General features: G+C 46.2%; 2 protein-coding genes across 6 annotated transcripts in view; both read right to left on the bottom strand.

Moving 5' to 3' along the window:
- GDAP1L1 (ganglioside induced differentiation associated protein 1 like 1) overlaps positions 1-8168 on the bottom strand; it is a 31906-nt gene extending 23738 nt beyond the window's left edge. For 3 of the 4 annotated variants that reach the window (XM_077832223.1, XM_077832226.1, XM_077832224.1), the window contains exons 1-2: positions 7989-8168; positions 127-319 (exon numbers count right to left, since the gene is read on the bottom strand). In XM_077832223.1, the coding sequence (XP_077688349.1) occupies positions 127-319; positions 7989-8168 (373 nt within the window). Of the gene's footprint in view, positions 1-126; positions 320-7979 lie in introns of all 4 variants that reach the window. The other variant, XM_077832222.1, reaches the window with a different exon arrangement.
- A 6674-nt stretch (positions 8169-14842) lies between these two features.
- Positions 14843-23614, bottom strand: LOC144273912 (oxidative stress-responsive serine-rich protein 1-like). Of its 2 annotated transcripts, none has more exons than XM_077832631.1 (4): positions 23468-23614; positions 18172-18293; positions 17424-17534; positions 14843-15716 (listed from the first exon to the last, which is right to left on the bottom strand). In XM_077832631.1, exons 1-4 carry the CDS (start codon positions 23600-23602, stop codon positions 15014-15016), a joined length of 1071 nt encoding a protein of 356 aa, XP_077688757.1. In that variant the 5' UTR covers positions 23603-23614; the 3' UTR covers positions 14843-15013. The 2 variants fall into 2 exon arrangements, with proteins under 2 accessions (XP_077688757.1, XP_077688758.1); XM_077832632.1 differs by lacking the exon at positions 23468-23614 and adding an exon at positions 20403-20869.
- Positions 23615-23620: the final 6 nt, after the last annotated feature.

Here is a 23620-nt window from a genome sequence, read left to right as displayed (position 1 = left end):
TGTCAAAGAAAAGCTGAAATTTTCCTTGAAGAGCAGACACTTTTCACCAACAGCTTCCTTGAGCTGAAACCCAATTTTCCACCAAAACCCCATTTTGATGATGAATTTTGACCCACCCTTCCTTACCTCCTGTGAAGTTCTTCTCCATGTAGTCGATGATCTGGTTGTAGTCACTGACGATGTTGTCTCCATGGATAATCACGGGCACCTCCTCCCCGAGGTTGAGACGCATGAACCAGGGCTCTTTGTGCTCAGTCAGGGGCATGCTGACATCCCGCTCCTCACACGGCAGCCCCTTCTCTGCGATGACCAGGCGGACCTACAGCAGGAAGCAGGGCAGAGAAGTCTGATTGCTGCCCACCAGGCTCTGTATATGGTCTCCCATACCCACAAAGTTCACAGGACAGTGATGCTCAGCCACTTGTGGCTCTTTGGGGCCCAGTGCTGCACAGGGCTGATTGGAGCTCCTCTTCCCAGTGGGCATTCAGTAGAGTGCCCATCCTAGGATTATTCCTCATGCCACCTGACACGTACTATGGAGCAGGACATCAGGAGGAGCCCTGACCCCAACATACCAGAGTCTCTGGCATCTCTCCCAGAAGCCAAGAAGGAGGTAGAAGGCAGAGGTGATATTTTGTTACCCAGTCTCAGAGAATCACAGAAACTTTTTATTTATATTATAATTTCTAGGACCAGCCATCATGTTGTTCTAGGTGCTGCACAACACAGAACAGACAGCCCCTTCCCCAAAGAGCTTACAACCTAAATATAAGACCAGACAACAGATGAATACAGATCAATAGGGGAATACAAGGAAACAATGAGACCATATTGACCAGCATGATAGGCAGTGGTCTCTGCACACCAGCAGTTAAGTGTTTTGTAGGCCTGGCAGTGAAGGAGAGCTGTAAGGAGGGTTTTGAAGGTGGATAATAAGTTGGGTTTGTGGATGTTTATGGGGAGCTTCTCCCAGGCATGAGAGGCAGCTTGGGAGAAAGTGCGAAGGTGCTTGTTTGAAAATTTAACAAGTTAGTGATGGCAGGTGGTGTCACGGGCTGATCAGAGACAGGCATAATCTCAGCATGCTGTCCTCCTCTTGTGCCATTATGTTTCATCACAATGGCTCCTCCGAACGCGATATCCTTGAGACACAATGACACGCCATGATACACACGTTGCAAATCTAGGACAGGACAGCATCAGGTGATTATTGGGCCCCTCCCTTACATGCCGAAGTGGCTGACGGCACTTATACATGGAGTATCGTTGCCATAGCAGGGGAAGGCTTGCTGTTTTCCTCGCTTCGGCCAGTCAGTGCTCCCTTGGGAACATTTCTGGTTCCAAAAGCAGAGGGGAGTGTCATGGTGAGAGGAGAATGCAAATGTCCAACAGGGAGAATCCTGCCACGTCTTGCAATCCCCTCCCCTTTCCCTTTGTTTTCCTAGCACTCCATGCGGTCAGACAGCCTTATACCCCACAGCTCCTGCTCTGTGAGACAGTCTCCATCTATCTCTCCACCTTGCATCTCTTTCCTCCTTTGCCTCTGTTCGCTCCCTGGCTCCTGTTGTTTATCCCTGTGAAAGATTTGGGGTGATATACTTTGGATGAAGATGCTGTACATAAAGGTCCCTCGTTGCCTGTAACTTCCTTCTTTCCTTTTTCCTGGCCCTTGTTGCTGGAGACATTTGATATTATAGAAGGGTCTGGCTTCTTGAATGCTCCTGCTGCATGGTTAGAGCAGGGAACTGTGAGCCAAGAGTACTGAGTTCCGATGATTTTACGTTTTCTTCCTGGTCATTGATAAAAATGTTAAATAGAGTAGGGCCAAAACCCGACCCCTGTGGAACCTCACTGGAAACACATCTGCTTCATTACAATTCCCTGTTTACAATTATATTTTGAGACCTATCAGTTAGCCAGTTTTTAATCCATTTATTGTGTGCCATGTTAATTTTACATTCTAGTTTTTTAATCAAAATGCTGTGCATTTGTGGGTGTTTGTGAGTGTGGCAATTAGTGTGCTTGTGTGTGTATCCGTGTAACAGGGCTTGTCTCTGTGAGTGTGCACATTTCTGTGTGCTTCTCTGTGAGGATGGCAGATACCGTGTGTGTTAAAGCAAAGCATCACTGCTTGCACTCCTTCTTGGACCAAAAGGTTTGGACTAATCAGATCTCTGTGCTTTAGCTCAGGCTGTCCCCTGACTTATCACTATCAGCTGGTAAAGGCCAGTGAATGCTTATAAAGCCCTTAAGCTTCTGTGTGATTGGATTTATGGTTTTATCACCCGATTACCAGTCACATTGTGAGAGTGGTGTTTTGATCTGCCAATCTAGTCCCCACTCCCTTCCAACACGGGGATCTGCTGAGACAGGAAGACATACTGTGCATTTCTACACCACCCACAGTTTCACTACTCAGCAGTTTCACTCGTGGGGAGCACGACTCAGGCACTTTGTCTGGCTTCTCCATCTTTCGCTGCTCCTTATGTGTATCTACAGATAGTCACCTCTAGAAATCTTACTAAAGCTGCCAGAGAGAAAAAACTGCCATACCTAGCACAGTTCAAACGTCTGTTTTAGGATGATGGTAGGCACCATATTACTTCCATCTGCCCAGCTGGTGCACATACAGAGCTATTGGCCACGCAGTGGATCTCATTTAGGGAGGCTCCCAAATTCTTGCTGTATGACCCCAGTTCCCAGTTTCATGGGCTGAGCAGCTCTAAACCCAGCATCATAAAAAATAATATCACCTAGGTCTTACACAGCACTTTTCAGCCAGAGATCTCAAGTCACCTTAGAAAGGAAAGGCAGAATCATTATCCCCATTTTACAGATGTGGAAACTGAGGCAGAAAGAAGCCCAGCAGACCAGGGAACAGAAGCCAGCTCTTCTGAGTCCTAAGCCAGTGCCCTAACTATGGAGTCCTTCTGCATGAATACAAAGCCTTAGGAGGATCAGTGCAGTTTAGAGTCATCCTCTGACACCTCTGAGCTGGCTTAATAGCTCCTATGCCAAATCCTGCCTTTCTGCCAATGGAGGAGGTGTGGCCTGGAAAAAGGGAAACAGCCAATGCCACCTGTGTGTGAGTGACCCCCAAATGCTACATCACCCCCATGAGGCCATTGGCAAGTGGTACAGGGATCAGCCAAAGGGTCCATCCCAGAACACACCTGACCCAGGAGGACTATGGAGACACATAGGTGGCTTAAAGCACCTTTGCACTCCCTGTCCTGAGCTGTTCTGTATATGCCTCCTTTATATCTGTATCCCACCCTTTACATGGCTTTTGGGCACCAGGCTTGGCTTCTTCTTCTGAGTCAGGGAGGTCAGGGGTTTAGATCAGTGAGTATCCCAGCTTCTTTGGGCAGCTGTGCCAATTTTCCAGTCTAGGCCCTTGGCAGTACCAGTAATGCCCATTGCCTCCCATTCATCTGTGTGCGCTCTAACCTGCCAGAGGGGTTGGGCTGCTACAAAATTGACTCCCAATGCGGTGAGCAGCACACGCATCAGGCAGGTTGAACTGTGTACAGCTGAATGGGAGGCAGGCAGTGAGGGCCTCATCCTTAGGGTAGGGAACAGTCAGGGAGCCTGGAGTACCAACCACAAAAGCGTGGCCCATCACACTGCCCATCCAGCTCTTTTAGAGGCACCCAGTCCTGTTTCATTTGCACCCTCACATACAAAATTGCACCAAGCTTTGATTTTTGTTGTTATTTGTCAGATCTTCCTAGGCACATGGAACATGAACCAGTTATATTTTTCCAGACACTCAACAAATTGTCCAGATGGATGGTATTAATACCAGGATGTTTGTTTTCTACTTGTTCTAAATAAAAATAACTCCAGGAGTGACAGGTTTGCTGTGACATGGGACTGGGAGTTGTGAGTTCTGTCCCTGACTCTGAGACAGACTTTCCATGTGAACTTGGGTAAATAACTAAACCTCTGTGCCTCAATTTCCCCATCTGTAAAATTGGAACAATGGTAGCAACCACACAGGGGCAGGAGGATTTGAGATAGAATTAGTAACACTTACAAAGTGCTTCCAGATCCTCACATGGAAAACGTTAGAGAAGTGCAAAGTATAAAGCGTATAAAATGCACTGGCTAACATTTTCAAACCCACATGTTCAATATTAGACCTCCAAGCCCATATTTAAGGTTCTGATTTTCAAAGGTGCTGAACAGTCACAAATCCCATTGACTTCTAGAAGAGCTGTGGGTGCTCAGCACCTCTAAAAATCAGACCACTTAATTTAGAATCCATAACACGAACTTAGGAGTCTAATTTTAGACATACAGGTTTTGAAAATGTTCACCACTATCACTTAAGTAGGGCAAACGACTAAAAACAAAAACACTGGTGTGACACCTAACAGGTGCTTAACACACAACTTCTGAATTAAAAACAAACAAGCAATTGTTTTCTTACAACTAGAATTTGCTAAAAATAAAACTTTAAAAAATAAGCATTTTTTTTTATTAGAGCCTCCAAACAAGGAGTTTGCAGAACTAGCAATTCATTATTTATAGGCTCGACAATTTATTTTTTCCTTTTAACATAAAACAAGTAAAAGCCTGTGCCCCTTGTTTTCAGACTCCTCTCGTTCTGCCCCTGTGTTGCTGAAAGGGAATTAAATCCCAGAAGGGACAGTGCTGGGATAACCGTCCTGCCACTGAGGACGATTGCCCCATTCCCCTTTTCTAATCAGTGAGCCATTAAGGAGCCAGTGGCCTGTTCTAGAACTGACAGGAGAAGCAGAGCTTGCAGCAGGGGTCACCACACGTGTCCAGCAGGTACAGCATGGTACGGTGTATCCCTGGCACAGCAATTTGCTACCCACATTGCCTGACAATAGTCATCAGGTGCTTTGTGTTTCTGTAGCACCTCCCATCCCAACCTCTCACAGCATCTTCTAAACATTAAGAAATGAAATCTCACAGCCCCACTGTGAGGTAGGTCGGTGGGTGCGGTTATCCTCGTTTTGCAGGTGGGGAATTGAGGCATGGAATGGGGAAATGACTTGCCCAAGGTCACACAGTGAATAAATGCCAAAACCACAAATGGACTCTAAGAATTCTCCTCCTGGAGTTGTCCTTTAACCACTAGACCATGCTTCCTCCCTGGATGTGGAAGAGGTTTCCACTCAAGCTAAGAGAGAGCCACCTTGAGCTCAGACTCCATTTCAGAGCCTGGAGTAGAAGAGGATTCTTATGATAATAAGCACTGGCATGCCGGGGCAAGCCTCTCTCTACAAAATAACCTTTGGTGCATTTTGGTTCTGATGGAAGCAGCAAGCTCGACAGCCCTGGAGACGGATCTCCTCTAGTCACAGAACACGTACAGCAAGCACAGTAGCAGGGCAGCCTTCCCACACACAGCACCCTTCATCAGTGTAGTTCCACCCTGACTACAGGTCAGGAACTGCATCTAGGCTAAGAGAAGAATTCATTCTATCAGGCTTATTCACTTCTTGAACTCTCATTTGAGGCTGCCAAGAAGGAGGGTGTTCAGACCAATTGCTATGGCAATTTTTATCACATAGAAAGTTGATCTGCTAGGAACTGGACTAAGACCCACCAACTCATTTCATACAAGAGATTCCAAAGAGCTGCCGGAAGGTAATTACTTTGGGTCACAACTGACCTGGGCTGGATTCGAACTGATAACCAAGCTGTGAAGTGCTCACTAATCAAAGCAGTCCCCTGAATCTCCATGTCAGCCTCTGAGAAACCTCTGGTAATAGACTGCAAGGGATTCTGCCACCAGATCCAGCAACCTTGCTTAGCTAGACTATTTCTTTACAAAAAAATCACTGGTCTGGGTTCCAGATGTGCACAGCGTATGAGAGCCACTGACAATACGTCTGAATCCCAGAGACCTAGGGTGAAATCCTGGCTCTACTGAAGTCCAGGGGAGCTTTGCCATTGACATCAGTAGGTCACAAACTCACCCCCAAGGTCTGAGGGGGACCATCAATTAATGGAAGAAGGTCCAAGGCCTGGTTAAGAAACACTGGGCCAAATTTATACCTAGGGTAACTAACCCAACTGGGTTATACAGGAATGAATCTGGTTCTTTGGCTTGTGCAGGTAACCCTGGTTCCCTCCCCGTCTCCCCCAGCTTGTTTCTGGCAGGCTGTAGGAGACCATCTTATGCTCTGGCCATGGTGCTGAATGGGGAGGCTGGGCCCAAACCTAGAACAAGGAACCCCAGGTATTTCTTTGCAGGGTGGCTAGATCAGGTGGCCTGGCTGTGCGTAGCACTTCAAGGTACTTCTGTCATCAGGCATCTGCACAGAAATGTGAAGCTTTTATTGTGCCAGACACCTTGATTGAAAGAAGAAACCTTTTCAAATTAAAAGCCTATTTTGCAGCAGTGAGGGCCAAATCAGGGGTTCAGCAGATGATCCCCACGTCTTAGGGTTTGCCCCTGGAATCCCACCCAATTAGTCAATATTCAACAACTTTGGCAGCAAGATGATGGATCTGTGCAATTAGTCAGGGAGACAGGGGCTTGGAAACAGCTTTACTCCTAGAGGACTTTTAACAACACTTCTAACATAAGGGAAATTTCCTATCAGAAAGAGGCTTTGAAGGATATTTCAATACCTGGCATAGATCTGCTTTCTCCAGCAGGCTGTGTCCATTACACTTACATGTACAGGTTGTCTTGCTAGTTAATCCCTAGTTACAGTGGGATGTTTCAGGGTGTTTCAGGGTTGCAAGTGACTTTAAAAAAATCAAATTGGGATTTCAATAAATAATATGAAATTGTGCACTGCGACTTTAAATGTGCCCTATAGTGTTCATGGAGTGGTTCTGGCAGAGGTAGGGCTAGGCCTGGATTGGTTGTAGAAAATCCTGTGTGAGTGGCTGGTTAACTGTTTCCCTCCCAGTGCTGGGAGACAAATGAGAAAAGCAATAGATAAGGATGCAAATAGCAACCTCCCAAAAGGGACATTGCAATGCAGGGAAGGAAGGAAAGATGGGAGTCAGATTGTTTACCCTAAAGACTCAGCTCTGCTAATGCAGAATAAACACCTTAGTTAGAAGAGTGCGAAGAAAGGACTCAACATTTGTAGACATCCAGCTGCACTGTGTGCCCTAGGATTTCTCTGTGCACACACAGAAGCCTGTCCTCCCCCTGCCTCCCCCCACCCCCACAGCCTCCCGGAATGTGCTTGGGGTGAAGGGAGAACATTCTGCTCTCATGGAAACCCAGAGCCCTTGCAGCTTGAAAACTTTATGTTCACCTTCTCCACTATGAATAATTCAGCTCACATATTTAATGAATGTAAGGAGAACAACTGGGACTGTTGGTGACTATGAAAATAAGGTCAGGTTTGTTGAACATTGGCTGCTATCCTGAGCTGCAGAAAAGAACATTTACTATTGACTGGAGGATATGACTGATTGTTATTTGTTACCAAAATCCATGCATGGCAGCTCTGAACTGACTCAGAGAGTTGAGGGAACAGGATTTCAATAGCATTGCTGCAGCATCAGGAGCAAATTTGTTTGGCACAGTGCTGAGCCAGGATGTATGGGAACTAATGGTGACCACTGTACGTATGACTACTGTCCCCTCCCCCAACACCAGGACAGTCCTAGCTAGCCAGTATTTCAATGCAATTGTCTTTGTCTACACTTCTCCCTGTCAGGTAAGATTCAGGTGTTAGATGGAGCAGAATCATAAATCAGAAACATCTCCCAGCACAAAATCTGACTCCAAAGCAAAGGCAGAATTACAAAGAAACCCCCCCACCGCCACCCCAGACAGATTCTGTCAAAAATGCAGAAATACAGGCACAAAACACACTGCTATTTAAATATGCCGGTTGCCAGCTGTACCCCTATTCACCTCTGAGGAATAGCCAATCTACTCATCCTACAAAGCACCCATCCAAGCCGTTCTCCCAAGGCAGGGATATGCCCTGGATTTTGGAGGTGATTCTTCCCTGGGAATCCAGCACAGCATTTACCTTTTGTGAGCTGAAAGACTGGGTCCAGTGATACAAAACCAGCCTATCCTTGGATCTGAGAGTGGGGTCTGTTGGGTCCTGGCTGTCCTCAACCTCCGCAGATTTCCCTGCATCGTTCTCAAGAGCTGAAATGGGCCACCAGCTGCAGTTGGTGGGAGTAGCATTGTTGGGAGTCGCCATGACAGCCTGAGATTGGAAGAACGGGGGAAGGAGAGAGCAGCGGCAGCTGCACTATCCAAGCATCACATGGGCTCATGGAAACAGCATCATTACTCAAGCAAGTGGACTGAATTTCATTACACCCTCGGTATTAGGTGGGGAACGCAGGGGAGCAGAATCAGAATCAGGTCTGATTTTACAAAAGAAGGGGATTGTGTGTGTTAAATCAGAACCTGTTTACACGCATGTCAGGGCTCCCACTGAAACATACTACAGTGGGCATGCATTGTTTCATTGGAACAGATCAGAAACAGTCTCTGCTACCGGTGCTACCAACACAGCAGTCCACATGCAACTCCAAAGTCCACATCTCATCAGGAATGTTTTTGCAATTGATACTAACATTTGGATCACTTTATATTTGATAGATATTGGATAAACTGATTCAGAAATAAATGCTATCTGTAAAACAGCAGGTGCTTTCCTACCTACAGCCCTGTATGGAACAAAGAAGTAAGGACTCTTCAAATGTTCTCATGGTTCTGTATGTTCCGATTAACTATTAATTAATTATTTTGATTTATTTGTATTGCGGTAATACCTAGGGGGTCCCAGTCACGGACCAGGATCCCATTGTGCTAGGTGTTGTACCAGCACAGAACAAAATGACAGTCCTTGCCCCAAAGAGCTCACAAATGTGGGTTACAATTATTTTATTTACAGAATTGATGGCTCAAATTTCCAGAATTGGGAACATGCCTTTCATATGTAATTATTGTAACTGTGCATGCAGCCAGAGTCAGTGCTCAGGTAAATGGCTGGCTAGACATCTAAGGGCCTTCTGTAGGTGCAACTATTTTGACTCTGATTACATTCACAGGATGTGGAGGTACAGACTGGTTGTGCATATTCACACATATTTTTGGCCACATGATAACGAACACAGAGGTCTAGAAATCAGGGCCTCGCTGCCTCACCATTTGGCTTCATATCTGGCAACGTTTCCTGACAGTGTGCTCTGTCATCTGTACCACTGAAACAGTCGCCCAAGAAAAGTGCTAGAAGCACCACTTAAGATTAGACTGATTCAAGTCTGGGAAAATAAAATAAATCCTGTATGGGCTGGGAGGACGAGCTCAGTCACTGAGGGGAACTAAATTTGTGCCCACACAAGATGCACGTGCAAAATGTGCTGGTGCACATTTGCACCTGTGAAAACTTCGTGACAAATCGTGTCTAGCTGCTGGTTTGTGTGTGCAAGGGCTGGGCTTGGAGTGCATGAAAGGACAGACTTGCACATTTTGCTGGGGCATTTTCAGAGACTGGTCCCCATGGGTCTTTCCCATCTCCAGCTTCTTCTGATCCCCTGACTTTGCCCCTCATGCTACAGACGTAGAACTAACCCTGTGGGGTGAGGGGTGGCTGGAGGGGGACTGAGACATTTGGTGAAATGTGCCCCTGTTTTAGACCATTTAACAGGAGCTCCCCACCTCATTCATTCCCCACAGGCATTGTCTATGGGGTGACGTGCAAGGTGGGTCTGACCTCCACAAATAGATTTTTAAATGAGCCAGATTTCCTGTCAAAACCATTTGGGGGGGTGGGACAAAAGAGTTAAAATGAATCATCATTTCCCAGTGCATTGTGTCCCTCAAGCAGGGAAAAGTAATGGCAGAGGGAAGAGCTGGGGGTTAGGAAGGGCTATTGCTGCCCTTACTCCTTTCTCCTCTTCAGTCTCATGAAACAACCATGGAAGAGATTCACTGTCTATAGCGAGGGCTTGCAAAGTGCAGCCGGAGGCCTCAGTGCAGCCTGTGAAGACTTAACAGAAACAGCTGTTCATCTCTAGCGTTTATGACAGGGGAACTCAAGCAGCAGGCAATTGCTACTCAACTGCCAAGAGAGATCCAGCTCGCAGCCTTGAGGCTGTGCACGCTGTATTACAGGTATATAAGTGCAAACGTGGGCCTGCCTTTAGGGGGCTGGCAAGTTGCTGATGGGGCCCTCTTTGTCACAAACTTTGTGCGCTCCTGATCTGCAGCTTGCACAGAAGCACAGTATGAAGTGCAAAGAAAGGCAATGCCACCTTCCTCAGCTCATCCTAGTCTTGAATTTAGCATTTTCTATTCTCCAGGCACAAGAATAAGAGGTGTTTTCATTGCCTATAAAGCATCTTTCCAGATCCCTTTATATTAATAACTCTCACTGACAAGGTACATAATCAAATGGTGCCGCTATCTTGGGCTTAGAACAAGAGGAGAGCCACTCAGTATTAACCTATCAGACCAGATCATTGTCCACCAAGCACCATCTAGTGGACTATTTGATTTTATACTGTATATTGTGCAGTCAGGAATAGAAATGACAGTCTCTGTATCTTTCTGAATCCTGCAGATATTCACATCCTTTGGGAGTGTGTACTTGGCTGGCAGTCAGACAGGGTGTGACCTAATAAACCAAGCAAAGGATTGAGAGGCAGGATTGCTAGGTTCTATTCCTGGCTCCGACGCTAACATTGTGTGACCTTGTGAAAGTTCTTTTCCCTCCCTCTCCTGTCATCAGTTTCCCCATCTGTAAAAACGGGGGTGAGACTGATCTCCCCTACCAGCTATTGTGAAGTGAATTTGTTAGTGTTTAAAAGTTGCTGACTAGAGATATGGAAAGCATCAAACTGAAGGCATGCTAAGGGTTAAAGTACTGTGGGTTTGCTAGCTAGGAGATTAGGAGTGAGATTGAAAAGTGGCTGAAAGGCTGAATCCAGGACTTCAGAAACACAGAAACATGGCCCACTTTAAAAAGAATTGGTGAGTATCCGCTGCTTTGGTTTTTCCAGCTGGCTTGAAGCCAGGGAGTGCCAACATGTATCCTATAGAGTCATAAACATAGGGCTCAGGAGGTTGTCCAGTGAAGTCCATGACCCCCAGGCCAGGACAGGATTAACTATACCTGCCAGATGTTATCTAACCTATTCTGAGAGTGGAATTCGTCCATGCCCCTTTGAGGAGCAAAATAATCCAGTAAACCTAGCTTCCCCACACTCAAACGGAGCCATTTCTGAGGCTGGCAAGAGTTAACTTATTTGATGCCTTTGTCTCGCAGCACTCTAAGTTCTGTGAAAGTAACATGAAACGAACATGGTGAAGAATTGGCCCAGCTTTGTTAACTCCTTGTTTTGTAATGATTTTGAGCTGTGGCTAGAGGAAGAGTGAGGAGCAGCAGGAATGGAGGAGCTCATGAGAATAAGGGAGCACAAAAGGGTCAGAAGGGGAAGAGGGGCCGTCAGAACTCCTCACTTGCCTTGCCTAGCCACAACCAACCAACATGGTTTTGTAGGCACTACGGTTGAGGTGAGGCTTATTAATTTTACCCAAGAGTTTTCCCCAGGTAGCATGGAAGAAAGCAGGATGGTGTTTAATGAAGAAGTTGAATGTTGGGTAAGGAAGCCAGATCGAAGTCAGCGGTTGACACCACCATGAGTTATTATTTAAGCTGAGATGAAGAGGAAGCTAATGAAGGGACTGATGTGATCAGAGAGGCAAGCTATGACGATGATCTTAGCAGTAGTATTCTGGATGGACTTGAGGTGAGCCAGGCTGAAATAGTCAAGCTGTGAACACTTCCATCTAACTCAGGCACACTGGAAACTTCATTGGAGAATCTGCTTTCATGCTATTTCCACCTGTTTTGCAGAGCTAAGTTCCATAGTTCAAATGAGATTCCAAGAAGGTCCTAGTACTTTAGGGTGTTTCTTGGAATGGTTTGAGTTCCACTCTTTCCTACATTTCTCCCCCAGCCCGGATCAAATAGCACGAGGACTTGATCCATGCTCTGTGCTGAGAAATCTGCTACATGATTGGTGCCACCTGATGCATTTACAACATTTGAGCTTGATGCCAAATGATCATAATATCAGCCTGTTGGCCCAGGCTCCCCCCATTTCCTGTACATCTTTCACAGCAGCAAGGTCATTGCTCAATTGTAGTTGGTAAGATACAAGCACCACTCCAGTGCTTAGCAGGAGCCACTGCCCCACCGTGACCTGGGAGTCCCTTTCACCAAACACAGTAACAATGGAGATCTCATTTTCAGAGAATGTGGAATGGCTGGTCCAGTTTTCAGTGCTCCTGCCGGTACATGGACAGTTGGGTTTTGTTTTATGTTTGCTGTGGGTCACAGACAATGAATACCAGTTTCAAGTGGAATACAGGCATAACCTAGAAGCAAAAACACATCACACGGATGCTTTATAATATGGATTTGTTAACATCTTGGGCACCCCTCTCAATGGCAGGCAGTCACCATTTTGTAAGAGGGTATCTTTGCTAAGGGCAGCGCTGTAGTCTTACTCCCCTTGAGAACAGGAAATGGCAGAGGGCATTTCTTCATGGAATTCTCTGCAGATGAACATTATCCATTGACCCCCTGCTGAGAAGAAATGTTCTTTTTTGAAGAATGGGTTAAAAATCATTAATCCTAAAAATCTGTTTTAAAAAACTACCACTTGTGACAGATTTACTCAAAAGGAAGAAAACAAAGGACAGATTGGGGAGGGTATGAGGGGGCAGGAACTGTGTGTGTGTGGTTAGGAGAAAGCCACAGGAAGGGGAAATTGAGTAGTTTGGCTTATAGGGGGATGTGGGAGGGAAAGAGTGAGAAAATGGGCGAGAATATGCGCAGAGAAATACACGGGACATGAGGGAAACTTGGGTGAGTGTACAGGGGAACATGGAGGCCAGGAGCTGGGTGAAAGTGCCCAGTACGCTCTGGCTGGTTTGTGCTGCTCCAGAGAAGAGTAAAAACAGAGACAGCCTACTGCTGGATTCTGGACCTAAACGTTAAATCTTTTTTTCTTTTAATGCTGATATTAGATATCTTCAGACCATTAGAAATATTACATGGTATCATTCTCTTTGCATTTCTTGAGTGTTCCTGTATGAAACTTCCTTTGTATTGCTATTTATTAATAATTCCCACATAAAAACCTTGAGCTAGACTTAAAAGGTAACAACATTATAGGGATTTTGTAATTATCAGAAACAAGCATTACAAGCCCAAGAGATTCAGAGTTAAGGCTAAACTTAAAAGAAATCCAAACTGTGTTAAGGTATGGAATGCACAGGAAAGGTACCCAAATAACCTTAACTGTGCCTTCTAGCGGCGTGATGAGGGAGAAAAGACAACAAAATTAAAGTGTCTAAAAATCAGTTTAATCTAATCTGGGACTACAAACACTATTACACATTAATAATAGTCATATAGTTATTACATGGCATCATTAGAGGTAGAACCTGTCGGTTCCAGCTGACGCTTGGAGCTGCGGCACAACACAGATGTGAGCAACACAGACGACAATGCACATTGTTGATGAATGCCTGCTAACTAGGTTCAGCGGTGGCCTAGAAGAACTGCATCATGCCACTGAAGATGCCATCGCTTGGCTAGACGACTATACACACGCTAAATAAAAAAGTACTACAGGGAAAGTTATGGTTCTTTAGGTGCCTTAGCTGTGTTTCCAGACTTCAGCATGTTTGGATTTCTTTTAAAAGCTTAACTCTGAACTTCCTGGATTTGTAATGCTTGTTTTGGGGATAATTACAAAATCCCTGTAATATATTTATCCATAAATTACTGATCTATACTCAACCTGAACTCCAGATGTGAAAAAAAGTAAATGAAAATGGAAGGGGGGGCGGGATTTAAAAAAAAACGAAGTTTTTGATTTTTGACAAATGAAAAGTGACGGGTCAGTGTGTGTTTTTACAAGTGTGTTTTTTGGTGAAAATTTCAGTTTAGTCAAAGTGCCATTTTCTGCCAACAGAATGTTTTGACAGAAAATTTTCATCCAGCTTCAGTGTTATTGCCCTATACCATCTAGCTTGTATGATGTGTATATAGTCTCTCTGCCCCATTCCAGACTCTCTGCCTATGGCAACATTGGCCCAGAAACAACCAATGAGGAAAAACCCATAAGTTGATGTATAAAGGAGCTGATTTTTTCCTACAAACGCAGTGTGGCCTAGTGGATGGGGCACCGGACTGGGATTCAGATCTGAGTTATTGCCAGCTCTGCTATGGGCCTGTGTTGTGACCTTGAGCAAGTCACTTCACTTTTCTCTGCCTCAATTTCCCCATCTATAAAATACACAATACTTACCTCCTTTGCAAAGCGCTTTGACATGTACAGTTGAACAGTGCTATGAAAGAGCTAATATTATATTATATTATTATTATATAGGGTGCAGAAACATGCTCTACGACAGTCTGCACTTCTAAACATAGCTGTGAGGAAGAAGCCTTCAAAATTTGCTTCAAGTGAAACCATCTATGCAATACTCAGATTCAACAATGAAAGACACCCTGCCCAAAACACAGAATATTTACTTATCCTTCCCACACAAGTGGGCTGGTTTAAGACAGATCCCTAACTACATATTGTTTCTTTAAGTTACTGGGCCTTACTTTGTCTTAAATATTTTGCAGTTAAAAAGAGAAAGGATCTCCCAAATACCACAAATCCCCAGATTCAATCATAAAAGGCTATTCTTCTAAGACATATAGTGAAAGCAGTACAGGCAGCTCAAATGTCCACAGCACAGACCAAAGAACAGAGGGAGTTTATTTGATCTACAATGAATTCTTTGAGCTTTGCAGAGTTTAATGCATTCTTTTAAAACACTAAGCTCAGAGGCTACTGTCTGTTTTTCACTTTATTAAAAAACTACACTGTATGGTGCAAAGAAACATTTGATCAAATACACAGCAATGAGAATGGCCAAATTCCCACTCATGGCTCTGAGGGAAGCACTTCATCCACTCATTACTACTGAATTTCCAGCCCATGATTCTCCACGGATTCCTTGTAGTCAAGTGTACATCATTTCTGCCATGTGGGACATTTTCTTGGGAATATATAAGTAATATTCCATGTATCCGGAAAGATCTTCAATTGTCACATCGTCCACGAAGGCTCGAGCTTGCTCAGAACAAGATCGGGGAGAACCTGATGAAGCCATACCAGAGGGTGATTTGTTCTGCAGAGACTGGGAATGGACTTCTAGCACTGCCTTTTCACATTCTGACAGGACATTCCGCAAGCCAGAAAAAGAGTACACTTCCACGTCTTGCCACTGTTTGCACTGGCATTCCTTGTCCACGCAAGGACACTGCTTGCTATCGCTAAGCACAGATAATGACTGGAAATCTGAAGACTGTCTAGAATCCAGGCTGGGTTCAAAGGACGACGAAACAGCAGCAGAATTCTCTCTTGAATTCTCCAAAGGCTGTTCAGTTGTGGAAGCTCCCAAAGGTTCATTTCTGGCTCTTCTACAATCATTGGCATCAAAGCAGGAATCATACTTGTCCCCTGTACACGGTTCTTCTGCAACACAAATGTCTGAGCTGATAGTACTCTTTGCAGTGTCTGGCTGACTTTTGTATTTCAACTGGCTGCGGGCAGAAGATGCTTTCATACTGCAGTAGGTAAACTTGGGAGGATGCAGGACAGGAGACTTGGAACGCCTACGACGCTGGGTTCTTGATGACCCCCTGGAGGGCTTCCTCACACACCTGTTAGTGAACAAAAGATGAACAATTAGGTTACTCAGAACTCAATTCTGGAGCCTAATGCTTTCCAAAACAGGACCTCACTTAAAGCAAGACAGTGTCAAGTATCAGATCTGAACAATGATTATCTGTACAGCTATAGAAAATCCCAGCACTCCACTGGTATCCGAAACCCTCAGCAGACCAAGTCACAGAAAAAAATTGACAAGAGATATTCTGAATGCACATTCACAATAGCTATAAATGCCAGTGTTGGTGATTAAACTCGTGTCTTTAAATAAAAGGGGATGGGGAGAGAGAACTGACCTTTCCTCCACCCTAGATTATGCTGGAAGCAGAAGAAAGTGGGAGAGTAGCATCTAGAGAGGATTGTAAGAAGGATTGTGAGGGAGCTGATACCCCAAAGGAAGGATGCTTTCCTGCTGTAGGATGGTTTTTGTAATTGAATACACCAAACTGAGGAAGTTTTGAAGTTGCTGTTGAGGGAAGTAGCAACAGACTCAGGAGAAAGGAACTGATGCTGAGTTTTATTTCATTTATACTAAATTACAAAATGATCATCCAGGACACCAGGATCTGGGTGGACGAAAGGAGAGGAAAGGACTGAGATGACAATTGTCACAGCTACTGATACTCAGGAGGATGTAATTGATATCATGACAGAAGAGGAGCAGATATGGAATATTATTATAAATATTGTAGGAGCAGGAATGTATTGATGTGTAACCTAGTTATTGAGAGAGTATACACTTTTACTGGGATAATGGAATGTTTATTGTACACCATAATGCTTGGATTCAATAGGGGCTGTAGGAAGAACAAACAGGGAAGCAAAACAATGGCTTCCCAGATAAGAACATCTAGGTACATACTTGAAAGACAATGGTGTTAGGATCAGGGATCCTGTCTCCTCTGTTTCCATCAAGTTTCAAACCTCCCAGATCAAAGGGCTACAAACAGGAAGTATTTTGATTCCTGTGAAGATGGGAAGGAGTGTTTCTGGTCAGCAGCTGTTTAAGGAAACAGGCTGGCATGGACAAGCTCCATGGAGGGGTATGAAGGAACTGGTCCTTCCCGGATCTAAGAGGTGGTAAGCCTTAAGGGGCAGAGCTAGATATACATAGTCTGTTCAATTGTTTTTAAGATTGTTTTCTATTAAACAGTCTGTCCTATTGTTTTCTATTAAACACTTTTGTGCTAAATAACTAATACTTTGCTTTAAGGAGGCTGTTTGGTCACTGCTCACTTCTGTCATTGCCCCAGAGGGAACAGAATTCCAGGGTCTGGAAATAAATCAGATCTGCTGAGGTAATCAGTTAGTACCAGGGGACTGATACCCAAAGCCTGGTCTGAGAATGGAAGAATCACACAGTTCCATTCAGAGCCAGGTAGCAGCTAGTGGCCTGAGAGCTAAAGGAAGATATACTCAAAAACATGAGGAGTGATCAGAAGTGAAGTTAGCCCAGTAACTGTGACACATATGGATACTAGTATCTCTTGAAGGGAGACAAAAGGCTTTGTTAAAAGGCTATTAAAAAGAATCAAGATGAACTCTAAGTTAAGGTTTCTATAAACACAAAAGGGGAAAAATAACGTGGCTCAGCTGCTTAATTAAACAAGCAATCCCTGTTTGAAATGATGTTATGCATGTTTTCATCATCTCTAATTAACAAGGAATAAATATACAGTTCAGTTAACAATGTGTTTTACCCATGCCAAGTCTCTTTGGCACAGACAGGTTGAGGTTTGGTTCCGTCCATAGCTGTTCTTATCGGTGCTCTCAGACTTGTTCCCTCATCCACAGACAGAGATGCGGTAGATCTGAGTGAGAGGAAAAATGCTACATTAAGATAGTTCTGCAACATATGTTTCAAAGTGTCTCCACATTGATGTTGTGTCCTATCCCTCTCAGAAGGTAACTTTAATGGTACTAGAATGTAAATCCATGTTAAATTTCTGTTGTCACAGATTCATTGCTAACCAGAGACTTATGGTTTCACTGAAAACAGGATAACAGGATGTCTACAGCAGCAGATCAAGGAGCCAGTGGGAAGGAAGGGAGATGTGGGAACAGAAGTGAAGAGGCTACCTATCGATTATTCCTCTCAGACAGAAATGAAATGCAAGGCAATTCCTGTATAGGACTCTAGGCCCTGTTTTTCAGAATTGCAAGCATACAACTGCATTATCAGAAATGCCTTGTTTGCCTAAACTCTCTCTCTCAACTGCAGTAAATGCAAATAGCCAGTCAGAAGTCTAATGAGCCATCTATACATACAACCCCTGCGATTAAACGTGTTTCCACCCCAGAGGTAACTACATTGCAGTGGTCATTGAAATGACTCCTTTATGTCCCTTACTTACCTGAGGGGAAATTGGAGGCTTAGGTAATGCCTCAAGTGTTTTTCATTTTATTAAAACTTGACAAACTGAGCTACTTTTCTACAAGCTCACTTACCCTGCTGCATCTACTCTTAGCTTTTTGAAAGCTGTCTGCAGACTCTCTTCCTCTCTGTCTTTATCTTCTGAGTCCATTGATGAGCTGTCAGAGTAACACTGATTGTGCCATGGAAGTGTGCACTGAAAAATATACAAATTGTGATTTGATATTGGGAACTGAAGACTTACCGGTTTCCAAATAAAACTCCACACAACTGAAATGAGCCACCATGTTGTGTTTCATTCCTCTAGTGTCAGTCCCATTGCCTTCAGATTGGAACCATTCCATTAATATTATTTGTTCACCAGGAACTGTGTACTCAGAGTTGTTCACAGTGCAGAGGAAGACAACCTAAGTTTTGCCACGTCCCTACACACTGTTTTAACACAAGATGTACTTTGGCAGTTGGTATTAGTTTACAGAACAGTAATACTGGCATTTCAATTTCACTTAGGCACTTGTCACTGACAGAAGGGACACTGACCTCAATCAACCCTACTGAGTAGTTTCTGGTCAGCACACTGAACCAAACACACACTGAGGAACTTTTGTGTCAATAAGGTAAAGAGAACTGTACCGAGAAAGAGTAAGAAAAGTGAAGCCTATAAAAAGTATATATATTATCTGCTTGAAATCATACAGAGAAGAGTTAATTTTAGCCTATAGGGCTACACTACAGACAGGAGTGTAGAATTTAGAGATTAAACAGTTAATTGAGTTGTACTGCTTTTGTAACCTGTTACTTTAGATAGGCCACACCTAGCCTAGACAAGGAGATACAAATAACAGGTAGGGTCCTACCAAATTTACGCCTCACTTAGGTCAATTTCACAGCCACAGGGTCTTAAAATCGGTCAATTTCATGATTTCAGATGTTTACATCTGAAATTTCAGTGTTGTAACCCTGGGGGTCCTGATCCAAAAGGGGACGGGGCGGGGGGCAAACCTGCTGTAGAGGGGTTACAGGATTGCTATTCTCACTTCTGTGCTGTGGAGTTTCCTGCAGCTGGAGGAGGCTCCCAGAGGTGGTGGTAGGTCTAATCTCCACAGTGCTGCCGGGAGCTCCCCAACCGGCTGCTTCTAGTCAAGGCTACTGATGAATTAATGCATGGGCCCCAGACAATTTGAAAAATGGGTGCCCCAGCCCTGGCAGGAGCTACAGGGTGGAAGCCTGGAGCCCCAGCAGGTGATGCAGCCCTAAGCCCGGGCAGGAGCTAGGAGGGGGCAGCAGCCTTGAGCCTGGGCACCCTGAGCCCAAGCTGGAGCCACTGGGGGCGGGGGGGTAGAGGGGCGGAGAGAGGGCAACCGCCCCGAGCCCAGGCAGGTGCCAGCGGGTGCGGAGGCTGAAGCCTGGAGCTCAGGCATGAGCTGGGAGGGCAAAAGCTCCAAGTCCCAGCTGGAGCTGCAGCGGTGGCAGACCCCATCCCAGGTCCCTGAGCCCAGGGAGCAGCCATGGGGGGGAGGGGGAGGCGGGGGGGAAGGGGAGCGGAGGCAGCCCTGACAGGAGCTGCAGGGGCTGGAACCGCAGGGGGTGGAAGCCCGATTCCTAGCTGGAGCCTGGGTGCCCCCAGCCCCGGCAGGAGCCACTGGGCGGGATAGCACCCCCGAGCTTGAGCACCTAGAGCCTGGTCAGGAGCAATGGAGAGGGGGACAGCCCTAAGCTGGACTGGAGCTGTCCAGGGGTGGCAGCCCCCAGCCCAGGTCACTGAGCCCAGGCAAGAGCCACAGGGGGTCAAAGCCTCGAGCCCTGGCTGGAGCCCGGGCAGCCCCAGCAGGAGCCGCAGGGGGGTGCAGCAGCCCAGAGCAGCCCTCAGCTCAGCTACCTCAAGCCTGGGCAGGAGTCGCAGGGGACAGCAGCCCCCAGCCTGGGTGCCCTGAGCACTGGCAGGAGCCGTGGGGGGGGGCGGCAGCCCTCAGTCCGGGCACCCCAAGCCCCGGAAAGAGCCGCAGGGGGTGGAAGCCTGGAGCCCAGCTCTGGGGCTGCTGCAGTGCAGAAGTGAGGGTGGTACTCACTTCTGCACTGCCTGTGGAGGTGGGTCTGACCTCCCTCTGATAACAGCCATGCAGGGGAAGGACAAGCCCCAGCCCAGCTTATTTTGGGGAAATCAGATTTCATGGGGAAGGACTTATTTCACGGTCCGTGACATGTTTTTCACAGCTGTGAAACTGGTTGGGCCTTAATAATAGGAACTGAAGTGTTGGGCATAAATAGCATAATTATATACAAGGACAGAATGTAGAATATTTACCATTAAACAGTTAGTAGTGCTGTATATTGCTCTTGCAATTTGATCCTGACTTGAAGGCAGTTTTCCTCCCTGCCACACCTAGCTTGGACTAGAAGCAGAAGACAATAAAGCCCACATTGGAAGAAAGTCCTCTGTGCACATGTATCCAATTGGTCCTTGGCTATAAAGATTACACAGAACAAATGAAAGCATTTTCCTGTCTGAATCTTAAAGAAGTGGCTGAGCATAGTACTCACTATTGAGAAACTGGCTGATCATAATGCTTGCTATTAAGAATTCATTGCTATCTGTTGTTCTAGGTAGATTTTCTCTTCTGTATACTTCCCCACTGCTACTGAAGAACTCTCCCATAGGTCTAAGAGCTAATATCAAGGGATCACTTCCTTCCACTACAGCAGAAGGACCAGCACCTTGATCTGGGTCCTCAGACATCAGCAATGTTCTCCAATAGTCTATTCTTTCATGCACTATGTCAGTGGTTCCCAAACTTTTTACTCAAGTGACCCAGCAACTACCTTTGGTCTTTTTTTTTCTGCAACCAACTCAGGGGTCATGGGGGGGGGGGGGGGCAAAATGAGAGGCCTCCGCACCCAGCTGGTGGGCACCAACTACCCACACCAGCACCCCTCTGCCTTGGCACCACAACTCGAATCTTGGCCTAGTGTGGAGGGGAGGCCTGGAGACAGGAGGTTGGAGAGCAAGCCCACCCCGCACTCACATACTGGTAGCTGCTCCAGTCCCATGGGCATGGCCCAGTTACCCACTCTGGGTGCACGGGATTCCAGTGCCACTCAGGTTTGGCCCAGCCACCTGAGTGGCAATGTGACCCCATACATCAGGTCACAACGCCTGGAGCAAGGACCTGGGCCTAGCCCTGGGGGACAGCTTTGGGGTGAGTGCATGGTGGGTTCACTTTCCAACCTCTGCACCAGGTTCACAACCCATTTAGAACTTTGTTGGGACCCACCATTTGGGAAATGCTGCTCTATGTGCATCATAGGCTGCAAAGTGAAACTTCCAAATTACTTGAGTACATTTCCCTCTCTAATCCATAGTGCACATACAGAACTGGCTTCACGTGGCAACAAGACATGCAGGAAAAAGGAGAGACAACAAATCAGAGTGGAAGTAGAAAGATAAAATCAGTCACTCAGACAGGACAAAAATGCCTTAGTTGTACTCTCTGCTTATGAATTCCTGTCTTGGAGCAAGGTGCTACCACTCTCTGCTCTGATTCAACAGCATTCCAAAGGCTATTTAAGTGGGTAAGTATAAAGGTGTGCAATGTACCTTCAGATCTGGGACTAAACAGGAAGGTAGGTGACAACAACATGACACTTTCTGTAGTGGAAGCTCAACTATTTTAATTTAATAAGCAGTTGTAAATGTATTAACAGATGCAATAAAACCTTGCATGCCATACAATGCTAACGACCATGCTTTTTGGGCAGCTGTGCTGTCCTTCAGCATGCCATCCCCAATGTATTCAAGGGGAGCGTTCTCAGCATGTGCACCTGTTGTGTTGCTGGGTTTCCATTGTATCTATCTAGGTTTTTTACAGTTTAATCACCATGGTATCTGAGCACCATTGTATCATGACGTAGACATCTGCAAAGTAGAAAGGCGTGATAAAAATATTCATAGCCAAAAAGAAAATAACACAATGTGAAGTGAGATTCTTCTCTAAACGATAACTCTATAAAATGCCATTTTCTTATCCTATAGATCTGTGTGTATTCAGTCACACGTCGTTTTCTATCAAAACCACATTTTTATTTCTGTTTACTTCAGTTAGTTCTGCACAGCTCTGGGAGGGAAATGAGATTCTATTCTGGGAGCTTCTGCATCAACAAATTGTTAACCACATTCCCATTGCTTGCTCAGTTTCTGTCCTCAGGGCATGTAAAAACCATGGAAGACAACTCAAGGTAATGATCCTACACTGATGCCTGTGAAGGCGTAATTTAATCTCCATAACCTGCAGTCTGATTTGACTCAGTCTTGGATGAGTTTCTGGCACTGGCACGTAGGAAACATCCACCCCAACACTCAGTTTACAAGTACAAAAGGCTACACTTGACTTGGAGTCATTGAGACACAAACATCGAACCCCACAATGACTCTTCCACAAAGCCTTCTCTGAAAAGTGTGATTTTATTTCCCACCCACCTACACATACAAGTTTTGTTTCAAATTTGACTCAGGCCTTGCTACACACGAAAGCGATTCCGCTTTAACAAAGCCAGTATAGGTGAAGTAGTACAATCCTCCCTGCAGACACAGTTATATCTGTACAAACGTGCTTTTTGTGGTATACCTTAGTCACATATATGAAAGGGAATAACCTGTACCGGTATCAGGTACCACTATACTGGTATAGCTTTGTCTACACTAGGGCTTGTACCCACATAACTATTTTCACGAAAAGCCAGAGCCCTGGCCGAGGGTTATACTGCAAAACCCGTGTGTAGCTCAGGCCTCACTTGCACAGACCCTTCGCTCCTGGCCCGGTGCGGCATGAGGAGCAGCAGCTCCCCGCTCCCCTTGTTCTCTGCATTTGTCCCTCCTTGCGCTGGAGAGGAATGAGCCGCACAGGCCTCAGAGGCACCTGGCTCGGGAGGGGGCGCGGGTGGGCACAGAGCGCGCTGCTGCTGCCAGGCTCACTACGCAAACCGAAGGGCAGAGCCGCTCTCCATGTAGCGGTGTGCCTACAGCGCCGAGCACATGGGGGCCCTGGCTCGGCCAATCGAGGCAGGCCAGAGGAGCTGTGGACGCTCCCTGCCGCCCGCAGCCGAGGGGGCACCGTTCCCCAATCCCTCACGCGTGCGATGCTTGCCGGCTGGGAGACCCTGAGCGGCGGCGGCGCTCAGGCGGGCTCCCCTCACAGCCAGCGCGGCCCCATGCCCCGGACGAGCCCCCGCTGCGTCACCTCCCGGGCTCCTGGGGTTGCCCGCCCCAGACCCCCGCGCGCGGCCCCGATCCTTCTTCCACGAGAAGGGGCACGGAGACCGGGGAGGGGGAGGGGGGAGTGAGACAGGCCCTCCCCGCCCGGCTGCGTCACTCACCAGAGGGCCTCCGACTCGCTCTCCGAAAGAGGATAAAAACAACAGGAACTGACGACAGCGCACGCGAAAATCAGGACTCCCGAGACGCGCGCGCAACCGCGCCCCCTGCAGAACGATCGCGCGGGGGCCGCACATGCGCCCTTTGCGTTTCTG

Source organism: Eretmochelys imbricata, chromosome 13, assembly GCF_965152235.1.
Source record: "Eretmochelys imbricata isolate rEreImb1 chromosome 13, rEreImb1.hap1, whole genome shotgun sequence".
Classification (NCBI taxonomy): domain Eukaryota; kingdom Metazoa; phylum Chordata; order Testudines; family Cheloniidae; genus Eretmochelys; species Eretmochelys imbricata.
Note: the sequence above shows the minus strand (reverse complement) of the source record. Positions and strands in the feature narration are given on the sequence as shown.